At 46.6% G+C, this 21,445-nt stretch overlaps 1 protein-coding gene across 2 annotated transcripts in view; it reads left to right on the top strand.

The window, feature by feature from the left end:
- Positions 1 to 21,445, top strand: part of scap (SREBF chaperone) — a 297,372-nt gene that overhangs the window by 52,818 nt on the left and 223,109 nt on the right. For both annotated transcript variants that reach the window (XM_085992515.1, XM_085992516.1), the window contains one exon: positions 20,451 to 20,660. In XM_085992515.1, coding sequence (XP_085848641.1) covers positions 20,539 to 20,660 — 122 coding nt within the window. In that variant the 5' untranslated portion in view covers positions 20,451 to 20,538. The remainder of the gene's footprint in view (positions 1 to 20,450; positions 20,661 to 21,445) is intronic.

Raw genomic sequence — 21,445 nt, 5'->3', positions numbered from 1 at the left:
TCTCTGCCACAGAGGGCGGTGGAGGCCAGTTCATTAAATGTATTCAAGAAAGAGTTGGATATATTTCTTGAGGCTAAAGGGATCAAGGGATATGGGGAAAAGGCAGGGACAGGGTACTGAATTTGGATGATCAGCCATGATCACATTGAATGGCGGAGCAGGCTCGAGGGGCCAAATGGCCTACTCCTGCTCCTATCTTCTATGTTTCTATCATATTATGATCGCTGCTCCCCAAGGGGCCTCGCACAACAAGATTGCTAATTAATCCTTTCTCATTACATAATACCCAGTCTAAGATGGCCTGATCTCTAGTTGGTTCCTCGACATATTGGTCCAGGTAACCATCCTGTATACACTCTAGGAATTCCTCCTCCACAGTATTGTTACTAATCTGGTTAGCCCAATCTATATGTAGATTAAAGTCACCCATGATAACTGCTGTGCCCTAATTGCACGCATCTCTAATTTCTCATTTAGTGCCATCCCCAACCTCAGCATTACTGTTTGGGGGTCTGTATACAACTCCCACTAATGTTTTCTGCCCCTTGGTATTTCTCAGCTCTACCCATACAGATTCCACATCATCAGAGCTAATATTCTTCTTTACTATTGTGTTAATCTCCTCTTTAACCAGCAATGCTACCCCACCTCATTTTCCTTTTTTCCTGTCCTTCCTGAATATTGAATACCCCTGGATGTTGAATTCCCAGTCTTGGTCACCCTGGAGCCATATCTCCGTAATCCCAATTATATCATATCCGTTTACATCTATTTGCGCAGTTAATTCATCCACCTTATTACGAATGCTCCTTGCATTAAGACACAAAGCCTTCAGGCTTGATTTTTTAACAATCTTAGTCCTTTTAGAATTCTTATTTACTGTGGCACTGTTTGATTTACACCTTTGATTTCTCTGCCTTCCACTTTTGCTTTTCTCCTTCCTGTCTTTTGTTTCTATTCTTGCTTCCATTTCCTCTGTCTCCTTGCACAGGTTCCCAACCCCCTGCCATTTTAGTTTAAACCCTCCCCAACAGCACTAGCAAACACTCCCCCTAGGACATCGGTTCCGGTCCCACCCAGGTGTAAACCGTCCAGTTTGTACTGGTCCCACCTCCCCCAGAACCGGTTCCAGTGTCCCAGGAATTTGAATCCCTCCCCCTTGCACTATTCCTCTAGCCACGTATTCATCTGAAATATCCTGCTATTTCTACTCTGACTAGCACGTGGCACTGGTAGCAATCCTGAGATTATTACCTTTTGAGGTCCTATTTTTTAATTTACCTCCTAACTCCCTATATTCAGCTTTTAAGACCTCATGCCGGTATTTACCTGTATCGTTGGTACCTATATGCACCACGACAACTGGCTGTTCCCCCTCCCCCTCCAGAATGCCCTGCAGCTGCTCCGAGACATCCTTGACCCTTGCACTAGGGAGGCAACATACCATCCTGGAGTCTCGTTTGCAGCCGCAGAAACGCCTATCTATTCCCCTTACAATAGAATCCCCTATCACTTTTGCTCTCCCGCTCTTTTTCCTCCCGTCCTGTGCTGCAGGACCACCCATGGTGCCAGGAAGTTGGCTGCTGCTGCCTTCCTCCGATAAGCCATCTCCCTCAACAATATCCAAAGTGGTATATCTGTTTGAATGGGGGATGGCCACAGGGGACCCCTGCACTACCTGCCTGCGCCTACTACTCTGCCTGGTGATCACCCATTTCCTTCCTGCCTCTGCAGCCTTTACCTGCGGTGTGACTAACTCCCTAAACGTGCTATGCATTGCGAATGCTCCAGTATGTATCCATTCGCAGCTCCAGCGCCGCAATGTGGTCTGTCAGTAGCTACAGCTGGATACACTTCCCGCACACATGGTCGTCAAGGACACAGGAAGTGTCCCTGATTTCCCACATAGCGCAAGAGGAACATGTCACGGGGCCAAGCTGTCCTGCCATGACTTATCCTTTAATTAATTTAAATCAAATCAATACCACTAATTACACTTAAATTAAATGATATACTCAAGGGTTCTTGGTTACTAGCGCTCCCTGATACACAACAGAGACCTTGGAAACTATAACCACAAAAATTAAGACCTTCTAAATTTTATAAACTATTAATCTTAACTGTCAAACTAAAGAGTAGTATAAATACTCACTTGGCCGTGCTCACCCAATCAGCTGCTTCCTCTTGCCCGCTTCACGTTTTGAATCGTGACGTGGCTCCGGAACGCCGCTGCCGGTCTGTGAGATTGGTAAGACTCTGTTAATAAAAAAAAAAAAAAAAAAAACCCGCAAAAGTTAGTTTATGTACTCGCTGTACCGCCGCTCTCTGCTCCTCTCGACACTGACCTCTGAAAGAAAGCCTGCGAAAGTAAGTGTTGCTTACTCTAGTCAAATGAAAATTTAAATGTAAATTTATTTTTAATCCAGTTTATGGCCCAGTAATTCAGGTCTCCACGGGTGAGTATGCACGGGGTACTCACCCGTAAGCCCAATGGAAGTGCCGGTTTCCTGCATGCACTGCGCATGCGTGGGAAACCGGCACTTCCGTTCCCCTGAAAGAAGGGGTTCAGAGGTCGAACGCATGCGCAGGAGAGGCTGCGCGTGCGCATCGAACTTACGTTATTTTTGCAGGTTTTCCCGGGAGGGTAAGTCTCCAGAAGTTAGACATGTAAAAAGCAGTCGCAAGGCCTGATTTTTACAAGGTAAGTGGTGAATTAATTAAAATTAAAACATTTTTTCCACAGGTTTATTATTTTTAAATACTTTAAAGAAAGGTAAGTTTATTTTTAGCCCAGCTAGAAAATAAAATTATTTTTTTCAAAAATTTAAATTATTGTTTAAAATAGTTATTTCATGTAATTTATAGTTTATTTAAAAAATGTGATGTTTTTTTAAAATTTATTTGAAGCTTTAGTGATGTTTTGGGGCTTATAGTATTTATAAGTTTGACAGCCCTTCCTGTCAAACGTATGAATGAAGCATTCCCTGCCCTGATTGGCTGCCCATGGCCCACGTGATCCCAGGGGACGCATCGAACTAACTGCGCCCCTGGGATACGCAAGCACTGCGCGCCGGCAGTTGGAGGAGGCCCAGGATCGTAATTCCACGGGGGCCCACAGCTCAATGGCCGGCGAGCAAGGTAAGTGCAGGTTGGGGGCTTACACCCACAGGAAGCCCCCGACCCGAATTTCTGGGCCAATATGTTTGATCCTGTCTGGAGTTGAAACTACACATAGAGCAGAACTGATTTTCACTTAACTGAAAACGACTGCTCGTGGCGTTTAAAGGACATTTGCACCTTGTCTTAAAAGCAAGGTCAAATTTTAGGGGGAAATGTATTACAGGTTGGACCCCGGTAATCCATCACCCTCGGGACCAGGCCGGTGCCAGACCATTGAAAATTCCGAACCACTGAAGGTGTCGAAAGTCACCACAAACACCGCCACCACCTGCTCCTCCTCTTCCTGCTGCTGCCCTCCCTGTGCCGCCGCTGACCCCGCCGCCCACGGGCAGCTCGGGCTCCATCACTCCGCCGAACCGTCGGTGATGCTGCGCGGTCCAGGCGCTGATCCTGACCCGGCGGCGTTCCCGGGACCCGAGCTGGACCCATCCCAGGGAGGGAATATGACAACAGGACCTTCCCCGTGCCGGACCACTGAAGGTGCCGGATTACCAGGGTTCAACCTGTATTAACAAGTTCTGCCACCTCACATGCCTCTGCTTCAAAGTAGATTATAAACCTTTTACAACATGCAGTTGAGGTGGGATTAAAATAACCTTTCAGTTAAGTATGTAAGCAACACCTAAAATACAATAGTGATTGCACTTCAAAAGTAAGCCAATTCGTGGCTCTGGGATATCCCGAGGATGTGAAAGGTGCTATATAAATGGAAGTTCTTCCTTCTTTACAATGCTTCTAGATGTTGCAAATTCAATTTTATAAACTGTGTATTCATTTGGATGCGGCCCAGAGTAGACCAGGAAGATCCCAGATCCAATTGCAGGTCTGTGCTCAGTTAGTTGGTTTCAACTGGATTGGCGGTAAGGTTGCTAGAACTGATCTCGGCACTCTGGGTCGGGGAGGGAGAAATCATCTCGGGTCTTGGTCCTGAGAACTACACTTCTGAATGATACCTGTTCGAAGTATACGTAAGGTGAAGATAGGATTGAACTTGGATTTGATTTCCACCCTCCTCCCCAAGATAGTGAATATTGTAAGAATGTTAGAAATGGTCAATCTATAAATAATGTAAGGAATATTAACAAAGGATACTAGACAAATCATTCACCCCTGCCCTACAATTTTTTTTAATTCGTTTTTTATGGGATGTGGGCATCACTGGCAAGGCCAGCATTTATTGCCCATTCCTAACTGCCCTTGAGAAGGTGGTGGTGAGCCGCCGCCTTGAACCGCTGCAATCTGTGTGGTGAAGGTACTCCCACAGTGCTGTTAGGGAGGGAGTTCCAGGTTTTTGACCCAGTGACGATGAAGGATTGGCGATATACTTCTAATTCAGGATGGTGTGTGACTTGGAGGGGAACTTGGAAGTGGTGGTGTTCCCATGCGCCTGCTGCCCTTGTCCTTCTAGGTGGAAGAGGTCGCAGGTTTGGGAGGTGCTGCCGAAGAAGCCTTGGCGAGTTGCTGCAGTGCATCTTGTAGATGGTACACACTGCAGCCACGGTACGCCGGTGGTGGAGGGAGTGAATGTTTAAGGTGGTGGATGGGGTGCCAATCAAGCGGGCTGTTTTGTCCTGGATGGTGTCGAGCTTTTTGACACTTGTTGGGGCTGCACTCATCCAGGCAAGTGGAGAGTATTCCATCACACTCCTTACTTGTGCCTTGTAGATCGTGGAAAGGCTTTTGGGGAATCAGGAGGTGAGACACTCACCACAGAATACCCAGCCTCTGACCTCTTGTTGCCATAGTATTTATGTGACTGGTCTAGTTAAGTTTCTGGTCAATGGTGACCCCCCCAAGATGCTGATGGTGGCGGATTCGGCAATGGTAATGCCATTGAATGTCAAGGAGCGGTGGTTAGACGCGCGCTTGTTGGAGATAGTGATTGCCTGGCACTTCTGTGGCGTGAATGTTAGCTGTCACTTATCAGCCCAAGCCTGAATGTCGTCCAGGCCTTGTTGCATGCAGGCATGGACTGCTTCATTATCTGAGGAGTTGTGAATGGCGCTGAACATTGTGCAGTCATCAGCGAACATCCCCATTTCTGACCTTATGTTGGAGGGAAAGTCATTGATGAAGCAGTTGAAGATGGCTGGGCCTAGGATACTGCCCTGAGGAACTCCTGGGGCTGTGATGTTTGACCTTCAACCACCACAACCATCTTCCTTTGCGCTAGGTAGGACTCCAGCCAGTGGAAAGTGTACCATCTACAAGATGCACTGCAGCAACTCGCCAAGGCTTCTTCGGCAGCAATTCCCAAACCCGCGACCTCTTCCACCTTTTTGTTATATCAGTTATGCTGAGTGTCTAAGATCATCATCAGGTTAGCAAGGTTATGTTTATAAATTGTATTCTATGTATCGCTGGTAAACCTCTGGCCTGGATTATTCAAGCTATTCGACTGTCTTCTTAAAACCCCAGACATGCAATTCTGTCCATCCAGTAGTGTGGCTTTTACAGCATTGGCTGTTTAATTATGGAATACTCTGCTCCACCTCTGGGACTATTGAGTCAAGTGGCTGTCTTGCTTCTCTGGCTGTCTTCTTATCTTAGCTTAACTTCCATGTATGTTATTATCTCTATATTATTGCAGTTATATTCTTTCTCTTTGTTCTCAGAGACATGAGCTTGTACACAACAGAGTGATGCATTTTACTGCTGCAGATTAAACACGTAATTGTTATTACTTCCCTTCTTTGACCCTGAACACTTCCTTGCCTTAGACCTCTTTCATAAGCTCCTTAGCACTACCTTTAACATTCTCTCTCCTCCAATACCTTCTGTTTAGTCATCGCAATATCATTACCTCTTTATACCTTTAATTTATCAAAATTTAAAAAAACCTTTCTGCCTGTATTATTATTTGACCAATCAAGCTAATTCATCTCATCACATGGATTAATTTTACTGTGTCATTCAATTTAAACAGATATGTCAGTGACTAATGGAGTCAGCTTTTAATCAATGAAGGCACACTGAATACTCTAAAGGTTATAGGGTCCTAATAGCATCCCAGGTGTACTGATGAAAACTTGCACACCAGAACTAGCTGCTCCCCCAAGCTGCTTGCTGCCAGCTGTGTAATGTTCAACTCCATTTACAAGCATCCCATACCAGCCTGCAGCAGGACATGTACAACATCTGGGCTTTGGCTGATGAGTGATACATGACATTTGTGGCATATAAATGCCAAGTAGTGACCATCTACATGAAGAAAAGGTTTAACTACTCCCCCATACCTTTTAACAATACCACTACCATCAATTCCCCCCATCATCAACATCCTGGGGGTCAACATTAACCAGAAGCTTAACTGGACCAGCCATATCAACTCCGACATCAAGAGCAGGACAGCGACTTTGTACTCTGCTACGAGTGGCTCGCCTCCTGGCCAATGAGCCCCCTAATTTTTTTTTTGGGTGCGTGACTCCTTTAAGGGGCATGTGCAGCCCAATCAGAGTTTTGCACATGCGTGAAATTTAACTTTAGAAAAGCCGGTCCCAGGCTGCGTGGGCCGCGCAGCTTAGAGGGAATGTTGTTCCCGACACCTCAAAGAGTCTCCAAAATCTACAAGGCTCAAGTTAGGAGTGTGATGGAAAACTCAGTAGTTACCTGGATGGCTGCAACAACACAAGAAGTCCAACATCGTTCAGGACAAAACAGTCGACTTGATTGGTGCCCTTTGCGCTGAACTCATTCTCCACTCTCTCCATCATTGGCAGACTGTAGCTACAGTCATTGCTATCTACAGGATGCACTACAGCAACTCTTAAGCTTACTTTGACAGCATCTCCCAGCCCTGTGGCCTCTACCACCGAGAAGGTCAAAAGCAGCAATCACCTGCAAGTTCCCCTCCAAGTCACACACCATTCTAACTTAGACATATACGTTCGATCTTTTACCACTGTTTCAAACTCGATGAATTTCCTAGCTAACACCAATATTAGAGCACCATCAGTACAAAGACAGCAGAGTTTCAAGGAAAAAGCCCCTGCCTTTTACTCGGGGCAAGTGGGAATGGGCTTAAATGCAGCCTTGCCAGCAACGCCCACATCTTGAGAACAAATTTAGAAAAAGTTGAGAACGGTCAGATTGCTAGACTAAGCACCCTTACTTGATGGTCTTTTAGGAACCCTCCTGCAGTATTCTCTCATCCACTTACACAGCATGACCTGTTCACCAAGCACCCATGTTTAATTAGAAACAGCTGCCAGTTTCAATTAGTGTTTTCTTTGTCTCAGATCTCTGTGACTCTTTGCTCAATTTTCCTAGAATTCCAGTATTAACCCTTTTGGTTTCCTAGATTTCAATAGTGTGGATTAGGAGGCCACTCTTGCTACAGTATTCTACCAATATTTGCTGTCAACCCTTGCAGGTGAACCATTTAGGTGAGGTACAAAAGGACAATCACCACCCGTGGAAATATAGCTCAGCAAAAAATCAATGCCTTCAGGAGAGAATGGGATAAAATTAGTAGAGAAAAAAAGTGTTTGGGATCATTTATGTTCTCTGTTTACCAAACACTGCAGTACAGTGATGCAACCTATGTTGCAAAAATAGTTCCTGAAGGAATAGAATGTGATTGTTCAGCATTAACAGCGTTGGGATCGATTGCCTGTAGTGGTAAAAGAAACAGCCATGTATAAACTCTGGGATTTGCAAGAAAAAAAGCTCTACTAATTATCTTTAGAATTTATAGAGGATAAGAATGTGGGAAGTTATAAGTGGTGCAAAATATTCACGATCAGTCGAAAAACTCGCTAAATTAGATGTGTAGATAGATTATAGTCAAGTGTATTTAGAAAGTGGGAGAAAAGTAGTTTTATGTTTAAAAATTATACTTTTAAAGTAATTCACTGAAGTGCATTGAAATACTTTGATGTGATACGGTGAGGTGCAGATGATCCATGAATGGTGGAGCAGGCCGAGGGGCTGAATATCTGACTGCTGTACCTAATGTTCCTGTGATGAAATATATTCCATTCATCACTGCCTGTTTTCTGTGTCTTGTAACTGCCTGCTTTCTGTGTCTTTTCCCTTCCCCCAGTCCTCATGTATTATGTATTGGAATGTGCTGGAACTGGTTGTGTGCAGGGCTCCGCCCATACCTGGCTCCTTTGTAATCTAAGTTCAGTCGGGCATCAGCCTCCTGAAGGAAGACATCTCTCTCTTTTACGTGTTATGTTCTGAGTTAATAAAAGCCTTACTTTTGTTCTGCTAACTTCGAGTCTCGGAATAATTGAGGCACATCAGTTCCTATGTTCATAACAAGTTCGAGGAACTGCTGAACTTCTTTGTCACTACGATTGATGCAATCTGTTCAGCTTCCTCTGCTGATTTTCCCCTTACCCTTGCTTACCAAGCTAAACCTCCCCCAAGGTTCTCCACTACCATAGCCCTGAACCCACGTCTTTCTCTGGTTTTCTCCAGTCGACCTCTCTGAGCTCATCGTGAGACCCACTTCCTGCTCCTTTGACCCCATTCTCATTAAACTGCTGGCTACCCAACTTCCCTTCCTGGAACCCATGCCAGCTGACATTGGTTACCTCTCAAAATCAAATCAACTTTTATTGTCATTGTTAGTGCACAAGTGCAGTACAACGAAATGTAGGCTTGCGGCTCCCAAGAGTGTACATTTGGATTAAGACATTCAACATACATTTGGCTTGTAGTATATTAACATAAACATAACCATAGTAAAGTGCATTGGCAGATGTGCAGGCTTTAGAGTTTATTTGTGGAGTTCAGTAGGATGACAGCCCTGGGAAAGAAGCTGTTCCTAAATCTGGTCGTACGGGTGCGAATGCATCTGTAGCGTCTCCCAGATGGCAGGAGGGCGAACAGACTGTGGCTGGGGTGGGTAGGGTCTTTGATGATGGACCGTGACCTCCGTAGACAGCGTTTCTGGTATATGTGCTCTATGGTCGGTAGCCGGGTGCCGGTAATGCGTTGGGCAGTTTTGACTACCCGCTGCAGGGCTTTCCGGTCATAGTAGCTACAGCTGCCATACCATACTGTGATACAGTTTGTCAGGATGCTCTCTATAGTGCAGCGGTAAAAGTTAGAGAGGATCAGGGGTGACAGATTACATCCCTTCAGCCTCCTTAGGAAATATAGGCGCTGCTGGGCCTTCTTCACCAGAGAGGAGGTGCTGAGGGACCAGGAGAGGTCTTCCGTGATGTGGACTCCGAGGAACTTAAAGCTGTCCACCCTTTCCACCACAGCCCCATTGATGTGGATGGGGGTGTGACTTCCACCTTTGGACTTCCTGAAGTCCACAATGATTTCTTTGGTTTTCTTGATGTTAAGGGCCAGGTTGTTATCGGCGCACCACTTCACGAGATGCTGGACCTCCTCCCTGTAGGCTGACTCATCGTTGTTGGTGATCTGGCCTACTACCGTGGTGTCATCTGCAAACTTGATGATGGTGTTGGAACCATTAACAGCCACACAGTCGTGGGTGAAGAGGGAGAAGAGGAGGGGGCTCAGCACACATCCTTGTGGGGCCCCTGTGTTCAGGGTCATGGGGGGGGGGGGGGGGCGGCGGGGGGGAGGTGTGGTTACCTAATTTGACAGACTGGGGTCTGTTTGTTAGGAAGTCCAGGGTCCAGTTGCAGAGGGAAGTGTTCAGGCCAAGAGTTTGGAGTTTGGTGGCCAGCTTGTTGGGGACGATAGTGTTGAATGCTGAGCTGTAGTCTATGAACAGCATTCTGATGTAGGTCTCCTTACCATCTAGGTGATTCAGTGCCGAGTGTAGAGCAGTTGTGATTGCATCCTCCGTTGATCTGTTTGCACGATAGGCAAACTGGTGTTGGTCAAGAGAGGCAGGAACACTGGCTTTGATGTGGGCTAAGACCAGTCTCTCTCAACACTTCATTATGATGGGTGTGAGTGCGACAGGTCGATAGTCGTTCAAGCACGTCACAGCCGTTTGCTTTGGCACAGGAATAATGGTAGCGGTCTTGAAGCATGTAGGGACTACTGCCTGGGCCAATGACAGATTGAAGATGGCGGTGAAGACATCAGCCAGCTGATCGGCACATTCTTTGAGTACCCGTCCCGGGATGCTATCCGGTCCAGCAGCCTTTCGTGTGTTCACTCCGCGTAGAACACCCCTTACGTCGGAGGTCGACAGAGTGAGCACCTGATCTTCCGGGGGTGGCAAGGCTTTGGTAGCCGGCTCCCTGTTGTCCCTGTCGAAGCGAGCGTAGAAGTTGTTAAGCTCCTCCGGGAGGGAGGCATCGCTAACCGGGGGGCTGGTGTTTTTGCCCTTGTAGTACTGTCCCCCCCCTTTTATCAACCACCTTCTCAAAAATTCCACCCTTGTCCCCTTTGTCCTTGCAGCCTACTGTCCCAGCTCCAATCGTTCTTTCCTCTCCAACATCCTTGAACCTGTTGTAGCCTCCCAAATCTGTACCCATCTTCCCCGTAACTCCATTTACATCTCTATCAGATTTCTGTTCCTGTCACAGCACCGAAACAACCTTAATAACAAAAGTCACAAATTACATCCTTTGTGGTTGTGAACATGGTGCATTTTACCCCCTTGTTCTCCTCAACCTCTCTGGAGCCTTTGACATGGTTAACCACATCATTCTGCTCCGGTGCCTTTCCTCTGTTCTCTATCTCCGTGGGATTGAAACTACTACACTACCCAGACACCCCCAACCCACTCGTTTTTTAGGTTAAAATTCCTGCATGTTCTTAGTGTCATGCTCTTAATTATTCAATCGATCCAGTGAAAACCAGGCTAAAATCATATGAAAAGAGCTCCAGCCTGTTATAACCTCTCAGTTCTGGTAAATCTATTTTGCACCTTCTCCAATCCTTTTTATAATATGGAGACCAGAACTGTTTACAGTACTCCAAGTGTTGTCTAACCAAGGTTCTATACAAGTTTAGCATAACTTCTCTGCTTTTCAATTCTATCCCTCTAGAAATTAACCCCAATGCTTTATTTTCCTTTTTTATAGCCTTATTAACCTGCGTCGCTACTTTTAGTGATTTGTGTATCTGTATCCCCAGATCCCTCTGTTCCTCTATCCCATTTAAACATTTATTTTCCAAGGAGTATGTGGCCTCCTTATTCTTCCTACCAAAATATACCACCTTACACTTATCTATATTGAAGTAAATTTGCCAAAACACTCCCATTCTGCATGGCTTCCTGTATTTTGTCGCAGTCCTCCTCTGTACACCCACCAATTTGGTGTCAGCTGCAAATTACATAGTTATACAAAAAAGGTGTTGATTCTAGTACACAAAGTGGATAAGTCACCTAGTCCGGATGGGATTCATCCTAGGTTGCTGAGGAAAGTAAGGGTAGAAAATTGCGGAGGTGCTGGCCACAGTTTTCCAATCCTCCTTAGATACAGGGGTGTTGCCAGAGGACTGGAGGATTGCAAATGTTACATTCTTGTTCAAAAAAGGGGAGAAGAATAAATCTGGCAATTGCAGGCCAGTCAGTTTAACATCAGTGGTCGGGAAGCTTTCAGAAACAATAATCTTAAGAGAAAATTGGACAAGCATGAACTAATAGAGGAGAGCCTGCGCAGATTCGTTAAGGTCAAATCGCATTTGACTTGTTTGAGTTTTTTGATGAGGTAACAGAGCAGTGCAGTTGCTGTTGTGTATATGGACTTTCAAAAGGCTTTTGATAAAAGTATCACATATTAGTCTTGTTAACAAAATTGAAGCCTATGGGATAAAATGGGACAATAGCGGCATGGATACAATATTGGCTAAGGGATAGAAAAGAGAGTTGTGGTGAATGTCTGTTTTCGGACTGGAGGGAGTTATACAGTAGTGTTCCCAAGGGCTCAGTACTAGGACCGCTGCTTTTTTTGATATACATTAATGACTTGGACTTGGGGGTACAGGGCACAGTTTCAACATTTACAGATGACACAAAACTTGGAAGTGTAGTAAACAGTGAGGAAGATAATAATAGACTTCAAGAAGACTCTATTTTCTCTCCACGGATGTTGCCTGGCCTGCTGAGTTTTTCCAGCATTTTCTGTTGTTATTTCAAGAAGACATAGACTGGTTGAATGGGCAGACGCGTGGCAGATGAAATAGAACCCAGAAAAGTATGAGGTGATACATTTCGGTAGGAAGAATGAGGCGAGGCAATACAAGCTAAATGGTACAATTTTAAAGAGGGTGCAAGAACAGAGAGACCTGGGTGTGTTTATGCACAAATCTTTGAAGATGGCAGGACAGGTTAACAAAGCAGTTAATAAAGCATAAGGGATCCTGAGTTTTATAAATAGAGGCACAGAGTACAAAAGCTAAACCTATATAAAAGACTAGTTCGACTGGAGTATTGTGTCCAATTCTGGGCACCACACTTTAGGAAGGACGTGACGGTTTTGGAGAGGGTACAGAAGAGATTTACTAGAATGATTCCAGGGATGAGGGATTACAGTTACGTGAATAGACTGGAGAAGCTGGGGTTGTTCTCCTTGGAGCAGTGAAGGCTAAGAGGAGATTTAACAGAGGTGTTTAAAATAGTGAAGGATTTAGATAGTGTAAATAAAGAGAAACTGTTTCCAATGGCTGAAGGGGTCGATAACCAGAGGGCACACATTTAAGGTGATTGACAAAAGAACCAAAGACGACATGAGGAAAAACATTTAGACTCAATGGCCCCGATTTTCCCGGAGCCGTCGGGCGGGGTTTCAGGCGGGCTGGAAAAAAAAAAATTGCAGAAATAGGGGGTCGCGACTCCCCGCCCCGCCCGACTTTCGCCCCTGTGTTTCAGCGCGACCCGAATCCGTCCCGCCCGCAGCAGGCGGGACTGGTCGGCGGGAGCCTAATGATCAATAATTGGCATGTTTAATCCTATTTTCAAGGGCCCTTGGAATTTTCAGCCGTTCCCCACGTAAACCACGCCTGGTGGGAACACCGCTGATGAAACCTGGCGTGAACAATGTTGGCTTGCTTGCTTTCAGCTGCAGGTCAATCAGGAATGAAGAAATTTAATCAGCCAGCATTTGTAGGCTGCAGGACCTTGTTGCTGAAGGCTTGGGGCAACTTGAAGGCTTAGGCACAGCTGTGGAAGGTTGGAGCCTCACACACTTCTCTAGTATGAGCTCCTGGGAAGCCCCTCTCAGCACCCTAACTCAGCGTTTCCTCAACGGAGGCATCTGCCAGAAGCATGGGAGGCCTTTTTTTCCTTCCCTTCCTGGCATTAGAGGATCTCCAACAGCAGAGGAGGCTGGAGCAGCTCCAGCAGCACCAGCAGGAGCGACAGGCTGCGGCTCAACCAACTGAGGCAGCACAGGCCAGAAGGGGCCAGCGCATGGAAGGCCGTCGGCGCAGGAGATACCCCCCAAACAGGGTCTACCGACACAGGGTGAGCTACCTCAACATGACTGAGCAGCAGTGCCAAAGGCGGCTCTGACTTTCGCGAGAGGTAGTGACTGACATCTGCGCAATGCTGCAGCAAGACCTGGAGCCCAGAGTACCAGGTCGACACTCCTTACCAGTGGCCATCAAAGTCACCACCGCACTCAACTTTTATGCCTCAGGCTCCTTCCAGGGATCAGCAGCAGACATCAGCGGCATCTCCCAGGCAGCCGCACACACTTGCATCAAACAGGTCACCGATGCCCTCTTTGCCCTCGCGCACAATCACATCCATTTCACCAGGGATCGCGCAAGTGTGAGGGCGCAAGCGCTTGGATTAGCTCAGCTGGCAGACTTTCCAAGGGTGCAGGGCGTCATTGACTGCACACATGTGGCCCTTAGGGCACCCCACTGCAATCCAGGAGTTTTTGTCAACCGCAAGGGCTTCCACTCCCTTAACGTTCAGCTGGTGTGTGACTACAAGAAGGTGATTTTGCATGTTTCTGCCAAGTACCCTGGCAGCTGCCATGACTCCCTCATACTGCGCCAGTCTACTGTGCCTCCGCTATTCAGTCCGCCAAACGAACTTCAGGGATGGCTAATTGGAGACAAGGGATATCCCCTGCGGTCTTGGCTAATGACGCCGTTGAGGAAACCAGCCAACGAAGCTGAGGAGCGCTACAACTCCAGCCACATTTCCATCAGATGCATTATCGAGCAAGCCATCAGATTGCTAAAGATGCGCTTCAGATGCCTCGATAGATCAGGTGGAGCCCTACAGTGCTCATCAGCCAGGGTCTCCAAAATCGTCGTGGTATGCTGTGTGCTTCACAACATGGCACAGCGTCGTGGCTTGCCGATTCCGCAGGACCAAGAGGCTCCTCACAGAGCCGCCTCAGATGAGGATGATGCTGAGGAGGAGGAGGAGGACGGAAACGAGCATCCTGCAGCGGCCCGCCAACCAGCGGCACCAGTGCGCGAGAACATTGCTGGGCAGAATGCAAGGAACGCACTCATCCTGGGCAGATTTGCGTAGCCTGGTACATCAAATACTGCAGCCTCGCTGCTTCTTAACTGACCATGGACAGTGGCCCATGCCTGCGCATTTCTACCTATTTGACCAGCTTGCTGACATCTGCAAGTTATCCTAAGGCCTCAATGTGATATCTCCATTTGCCAAATGACAGACGCCATAACTGCAGCAGTTGCCACCAGATTTTTAATGTACAGGAAACTGATGGCATTAAAACTATTTACAAGACTTTTCACCCAAGTGACTACCCTTGTGATTAGTGGTGCTTTATTTTTCTCTTACGCGTGCTCCTACGTATTGGTACCCCTGTGGCTTCAGCAGCTGTGGAGGCCCCTTGCTCACTTTCCTGCTGCTCCTGTCTCGACACCTTTGGCGGGCGTCCTCGGGTGGTGAGCCTGTGAGGGCTCGCTAGCAGTCTGCTGCTCCTGCGGCTGTGCAGGGCTTGAGACTCCTATCTCACTGGGGTGTGGACTCCGGCGGGGCTCTGACCGAGGGCTCTGAAGTGGCATGGAAGTGTGAGCACGTGGAGAGGAGCCCCCACTTCCTTGAGGTGTGCCAACAACCTCCCTCTCATGGGTCAGCTCCCCCTCAGCGCCTGCAAGTGGCTGGAGAACACCTTGCTGCACATCAGGGGGGCCATGGGGACCCGTCTCTGCACTGGAAGTCCTGCTCAGAGGGACTTCCATGAAGGTCTGGTTTCGGTGATCAATAGATGCCCATCGCTCCTCAAGAGATGTCATTCTATTCTGAGCACTCACCATGTTTTCGATACCTTGGCGACTAAGCTCTTCCATGGCCGCAGCCCTCCTCTCCTCGGCCGCAGCCTCCTCTACCTCCGTGGTAAGGCTGGCTACCACCGAGGAGCCATCCTTTCCGTGGTGATGCTTTCATGCGCCAATGACTCCAGTAAGGCTCTGCTCATGCTCGCCATGGACTCCTCCATTCGCACCACACTCGCAGCGACCCTGGAGACAAAACCTGCCAGAGACTCCTGCATCTGTGCATGGAGATCCATCACCTGCTCTCTTGCGGATGGACCCAGAGGCATAAGGTCGACATGCAGCTGAGCTGAGCTGGCAGAGGCCTGCGCCCTCCGACGAGGACTCTCCACTGCTGCCCCTGTCTCCACAATCTGCTGATGCTCACTTGTGAGCTGTGAAACACCAGGTGACAACACTACTATGTCCCGAAGGTCCCACCGAGGTGTGAGTGTCTGCGCTGGTGCTGGGTGCGCTTACTTCTGCTGATGCTGCGCCCTCAGAGGCTGGAGCCTCCTCTGAGGAGTCTGGCTGCAAAGCCTCTTCCTCCTCGGCAGTGGCGACAGGGGCTCCGGATGGTCCTGTGGGGGAGTAAAGGAAAGAGTTAGAGATGTGATGCCAAGGCTACTTGCACATTGGATTTGGCAGATGCTCATAAGTCCAAATGATGTGGCTTCAGAATCATATCAGCAACTCTGCTATGTCAGTGAGAGAGATGGGAAACTATTCTGTCACCAGCTTGCGGGCTTGCTCCTGTCTTTCCTGCCCCAGCTTCCGCAGGCACGTCAGCCCCAGCAATCTCCATCACAGCTTCCTCCCGGGGTCAGGTGGGCGATTGAGGGTGGTCCTCCTCCAGTCCTCACTCGCTCTCTCCTATTGTGAGCTCTCTTTTCCTGCAATGAGGGAGACAAGTGGAATTTGAGTGAGAGAGTGAGTGTAGAGATTGCATAGCATAGATACTTAGAAGGAGACAAAGATGGTGTGAGGCTGCAAGACCAAGGGACCTCCCTATGTGTTGTCAGTTGTGTTCCAAGCATCCGAGTGAGAGGCAGTGTGAGGGCTGCATGGTGGAATAGTTATGTGAATGTGAGCATAGAGAGATAGGGAATGGGTAAGGGTGCATGGATGTGACTGTGAAGTGGGATGTGGAGGAAGTGATTGCTGAAGCTGAGTGCTGTTGGGGGAAAGGCAATGGGGAGCAGGTTGAGGGTGATGGAAACTTCATACTTACTTTTCCTGTGCTGTGGAGGTCATGGAAGCGCTTCCTGCACTGCATCCATGTCCGACGGGTGACTCCCAGAGAGTTGACCTCTGCAACCACCTCCATCCATGCAGCCCTGGTCTCTTTGGGAGGCCTCTTCCTCCCTGAGCTAGGGAAGAGGACCTCCCTGTGGGCCCTTACCCCATCCACCAATGTCTACAATGAGGTCTCGTCAAATTTGGCAGCAGCTCAGGCTCTGCCACCGGCGGCTGCAGGCTCCTCTGCCATTCTGTCTGACTGGTTGGGAAGCTTGCAGAGGTTGAGAAGCTTGCTGGAGACTTTAAAAGCACCACGAATGATGACATCATAATTTGGGGCTTTCTGACTGGAATTGGACACTTAGCAAGGGTGCCCACACGCTGGAAATTAATTGGCCAATTGAGGGAAAATTGCGTGCAGCTGGCAGACCCATTTAGATTCTGGTCAGAACCCGACATTCGGGGAACCCGACAATTCCCCGCACCTATGGGAAAATCGGGGCCAATGAGTGGTTAGGATTTGGAATGATGCCTGATAGGGTGATGGATACAGATTCAATAGTAGCCTTCAAAAGGGAATTGGATAAATACTTGAAGGAGAAAAAATTATATGGGGAAAGAGCAGGGGAGTGGGACTAACTGGATTGCTCTTCGGAAGAGCCGGCGCAGACTCCTTCTGTACTGTACTATTCTATGATTCTACATAAATCTAATGTTTGAAATGTTAACCAATCTCTCTTTCAGATGCTTGCTGATCTACTGTGCATTTTTGTTTTTATCATTATAAAGCCAAGTTTATTTGTTTCCTCACAGCCACTAAACCCATATGAAAATTAGTAGTCTGTTATCAGTTGTCCATCCCTTAATGAATAGGATTACACCTGGGGTTCGTGGGGCCTAAGTAGCTTGTGAGCGAATATTGAGTCCATGAGATGCCTGTGCTACAAAGTGTCTCGAGAAATCAATTTTTTTCCTGTATTTTTTTCAGTGGCCTTTGTTCAGCGGTAGCACTCTTGCCTCTTGAGTCAGAAGGTTATGGGTTCAAGCCCCACTCCAGAGACATGAGTACATAATCTAGGCTGACATTTCAGTGTAGTAGAGGGAGTACTGCACTGGTGCCATCTTTTGGATGAGAGGCTGAACCGAGACACTGTCTACCATCTCGGGTGGGTGTAAAAGATCACATGGCACTACTTAAAACTGAGCCAGGGGAGTTCTCCCGGTTCCCTGGCCAATATTTAACCCTCAACCAACATCACTAAAACAGATTATCGGGTCATTAATCTCATAGCTGTTTCTGGGACCGCAAGAACATAAGAAATAGGAGCTGCAGTAGGTCATTCGACCCCTTGAGCCTGTTCCGCCATTTAATAAGATAATGGCTGATCATCTACCTCAACTCCACTTTCCTGCGCTATCCCCATATCCTTTGATTCCCTTAATATCAAAAAATCTATCAATCTTTGTCTTGAATATACTCAAGCCTATACGTGAGCCTCCACCGCCCTCTGGGGTAGAGAATTCCAAAGATTCACCACCCTCTGATTGAAGAAATTCCTCCTCATCTCTGTCCTAAATGGCCGACCCCTTATTCTGAGACAGTGACCCCTGGCTCTAGACTCCCCAGCCAGGGGAAACATCCTCCCTGCATCTACCTTGTCAAGCCCTGTAAGAATTTTGTATGTTTCAATGAGACCACCTCTCATTCTTCTAAACTCTAGAGAATATAGGCCTAGTCTACTCAATCTGTCCTCACAGGACAATCCCCCCCATCCCAGGAATCAGTCTGGTGAACCTTCGTTGCACTCCCTTTATGGCAAGTATATCCTTCCTTAGGTAAGGAGAAAACTGTACACAATACCCCAGGTGTAGTCTCACCAGGGCCCTATATAATCGCAGTAAGACGTCTTTACTCTTATACTCAAATCCTCTAGTAATAAAGGCCAACATACCATTTGCTTTCCTAATTGCTGTACCTGCATGTTAACTTTCAGTGATTCGTGTACAAGGACACCCAGGTCCCTCTGAACTCCAACATTTCCCAATCTCTCACCATTTAAAAAATACTCTGCTTTTCTATTTTTCCTACCAAAGTGGATAACTTCACATTTCTCCACATTATATTGCATTTGCCATGTTCTTGCCCACTCACTTAGCCTGTCTATATCCCCTTGAAGCCTCTTTGCATCCTCCTCACAACTTACATTCCCACCTAGCTTTGTATCATCAACAAACTTGGATATATTGCATTTGGTCCCCTCATTGATATAGATTATGAATAGCTGAGGCCCAAGCACTGATCATTGCGGTACCCCATTAGTTACAGCCTGCCATACCGAAAATGACCCGTTTATTCCTACTCTCTGTTTTCTGTCCGTTAATCAATCCTCAATCCATGCTAATATATTACCCCCAATCCCATGAGCCCTAATTTTGTTAAATGACCTCTTGTGTGGCACCTTATCGAATGCTTTCTGAAAATCCAAATACTCCACATCCACTGGTCCCCCATATCTATTCTGCTAGTTACAACCTCAAAAAACTCTTAACAGATTTGTCAAACATGATTTCCCTTTCATAAATCAGTGTTGACGCTGCCCAATCCTACACATTATATTTCACTCCCCCCACTTGAATGGCCTCCTGTACCATGGTGCTGTGGTCAGTTTGCTCATCCATCCTGCAGTCCTTGTTCTCATCCCCACAGGTAGCAAGTATTTCAAAGCTGTTGGTCAAAGTCAGGGGCTGAGGCTCCACCATCACTACATCCTGGGCCCCCATACCTTCCTGACTCGCGGTCACATCCTCCTGTCCCTGACCATTGACGAACTCTAAAGTACTACTTAACCTAATGGGTGTGACTGCCTCCTGGAACAAAGTGTCTAGGTAGCTCTCCCCCTCCCTGATGCCCCGTAATGTCTGTACCTCGTACTCCAGCTCAACGACTCTGCGTCGAAGTTCCACGAGCTGCAGACACTGAACACAGATGTGGTTGCTCGGGATCTCGCTGGTCTCCACAACCTCCCACGTGCTGCAGTTATGGCACACCACCTCCCCTGCCATGTCTACCTAACCTTTATTTATTTGATTAGTTAATTCATTATTTTTTTATCAATTATTTTAGTTTTATTACTTAATTGGTTTATCTAGTTTTAGTTACTAATTTAATAAAATAAAGTTACAGCAATTTATAGTTTCTTGGCTAGCTTAGAAACTAAAAAAAACTAGTACTCACCAACCAATCACCTCCCTGCTGTCCTGTGATGTCAGACTCCTCGTTTTTTTTCTCTCTCTGCTCTTTATTCCCCTGGCTCTGCTGTGTCCCCGACCTGGTCCGCTCTCGCTGCTGCCCTCGCTGTACATAAATTGGCTGCTGTGTTTCCCTACATTATTACAACAGTGACTTCACTTCAAAAGTACTTCATTGGCAGTGAAGTATTTTGGGATATTTTGAGGTCGTAAAGAAATGCATCTTTCTTTTCTCTCTTATGTGCTCTCTTTCTTCTTTGTTTATTTACATGCACATTATTTATTTTGCTGTATACCATTAAAACCAAATTTCTGTCATGATAGCACTGTTTTCCTTTATCACTGTTTTCCGTAAGATATCTCTTGAAAATTAGGATGGTGGGTACCCAGGAGTATGTCAGTATTTCCAGAAAGTGTCTCACACAGAAAGTTGAAACCATTTCCAAAGTAATGGTTAAAGTTGTGATGTCCTAATGGAATGATAACTTTAGTAGCGTGTTGAACATGTGAAACCTCGTGAATGAACAACAAATATGTGACAAGCAAGTTTTGGAGATAATTGAAAAAGAATCCAGACTTTAAAAATATTACATGTTTCAGTCAGAACCAATGCAAATATTTGACTTCTACTCTCTTTCTTACAGATATATTGATGCTGCCAAGGCCAGCCTGGAACACTATGTGACTGAATCTGATTACGTAATGGCAGTCATGTGACAAAAGGTGACAACGATGACCCTTACTGAAAGGCTGCGTGAAAAGATATCGCAGGCGTTCTATAACCATGGGCTCTTGTGTGCATCTTACCCCATTCCCATTATCTTTTTTACTGCTGTGTGCATCTTAACATGCTGGTAAGTAGTAAATTGCATCAGTATAAACTTTGACTGGCCACCAGCAACAACAACAACTTAACCTTATTTGGTGACTTGAAAGTATCAAAACTTCCCATGCTTTTCAGGTAGGAAAGAGTTATAACCGAGTTGGCAGAGGTGACCGAAAGCATGGTCAAAGAAAGAGCCTTCAGGAGACTTTTGAAGGTGAGGTGGGGTGTAGCAAGATGGAAAGCATCGAGGGAGAGAATTCCAGTGCAGGACGTAACACCTGAAGGCTCAGCTTTTGATGGTGGAAGGGGGGTGAACTTAAAGCAGACCAGAGCCAGATGAGCAGAAGGTGTGGACTGCTGGGACGTAGGGCTGGATGACATTGCATGAGGCAAGGCCCCTTAGGGATTTGCGACAAAGGACGTGGATTTTGAAACAAATGTGATGACGGACAGGAAACCAATGGAAGTCAAAAACGACATGGGTGATAGGCAGGTGCAACTTAGTATGGGATAGGGTGTGAGCAACAGTGCTTTGGACATGTTAAAGTTTGTACAGAGTAGAGCTAGGAAAGCCTTTCAGAGAGCATTTGAAAAGGCAAGCCTGAAGGTAGTTCAGCTGTTTGCTGTTGAGTTATCTTCAAGTTTAATTGCTGATATTTTATTTGAATTGCATTTTTTGTACTTGAAATGAAAAATGTGTTAAATCAGATTAAGAAAGTTTATTTTTAAATGCAGTGATTCAGAAGATGAAGTTGAACCATATGCTGTTTAACCAAATTTTAAGCTTACGAGATCTGATTACTCTTTTCAATA

Source organism: Somniosus microcephalus, chromosome 7 (genome assembly GCF_052327205.1).
Source record: "Somniosus microcephalus isolate GS21.2 chromosome 7, FLI_Smic_1.0, whole genome shotgun sequence".
NCBI classification, from domain to species: Eukaryota; Metazoa; Chordata; class Chondrichthyes; order Squaliformes; family Somniosidae; genus Somniosus; species Somniosus microcephalus.
The sequence above is the reverse complement of the archived record's forward strand: the minus strand, read 5'-3'. Positions and strand labels throughout refer to the sequence as shown.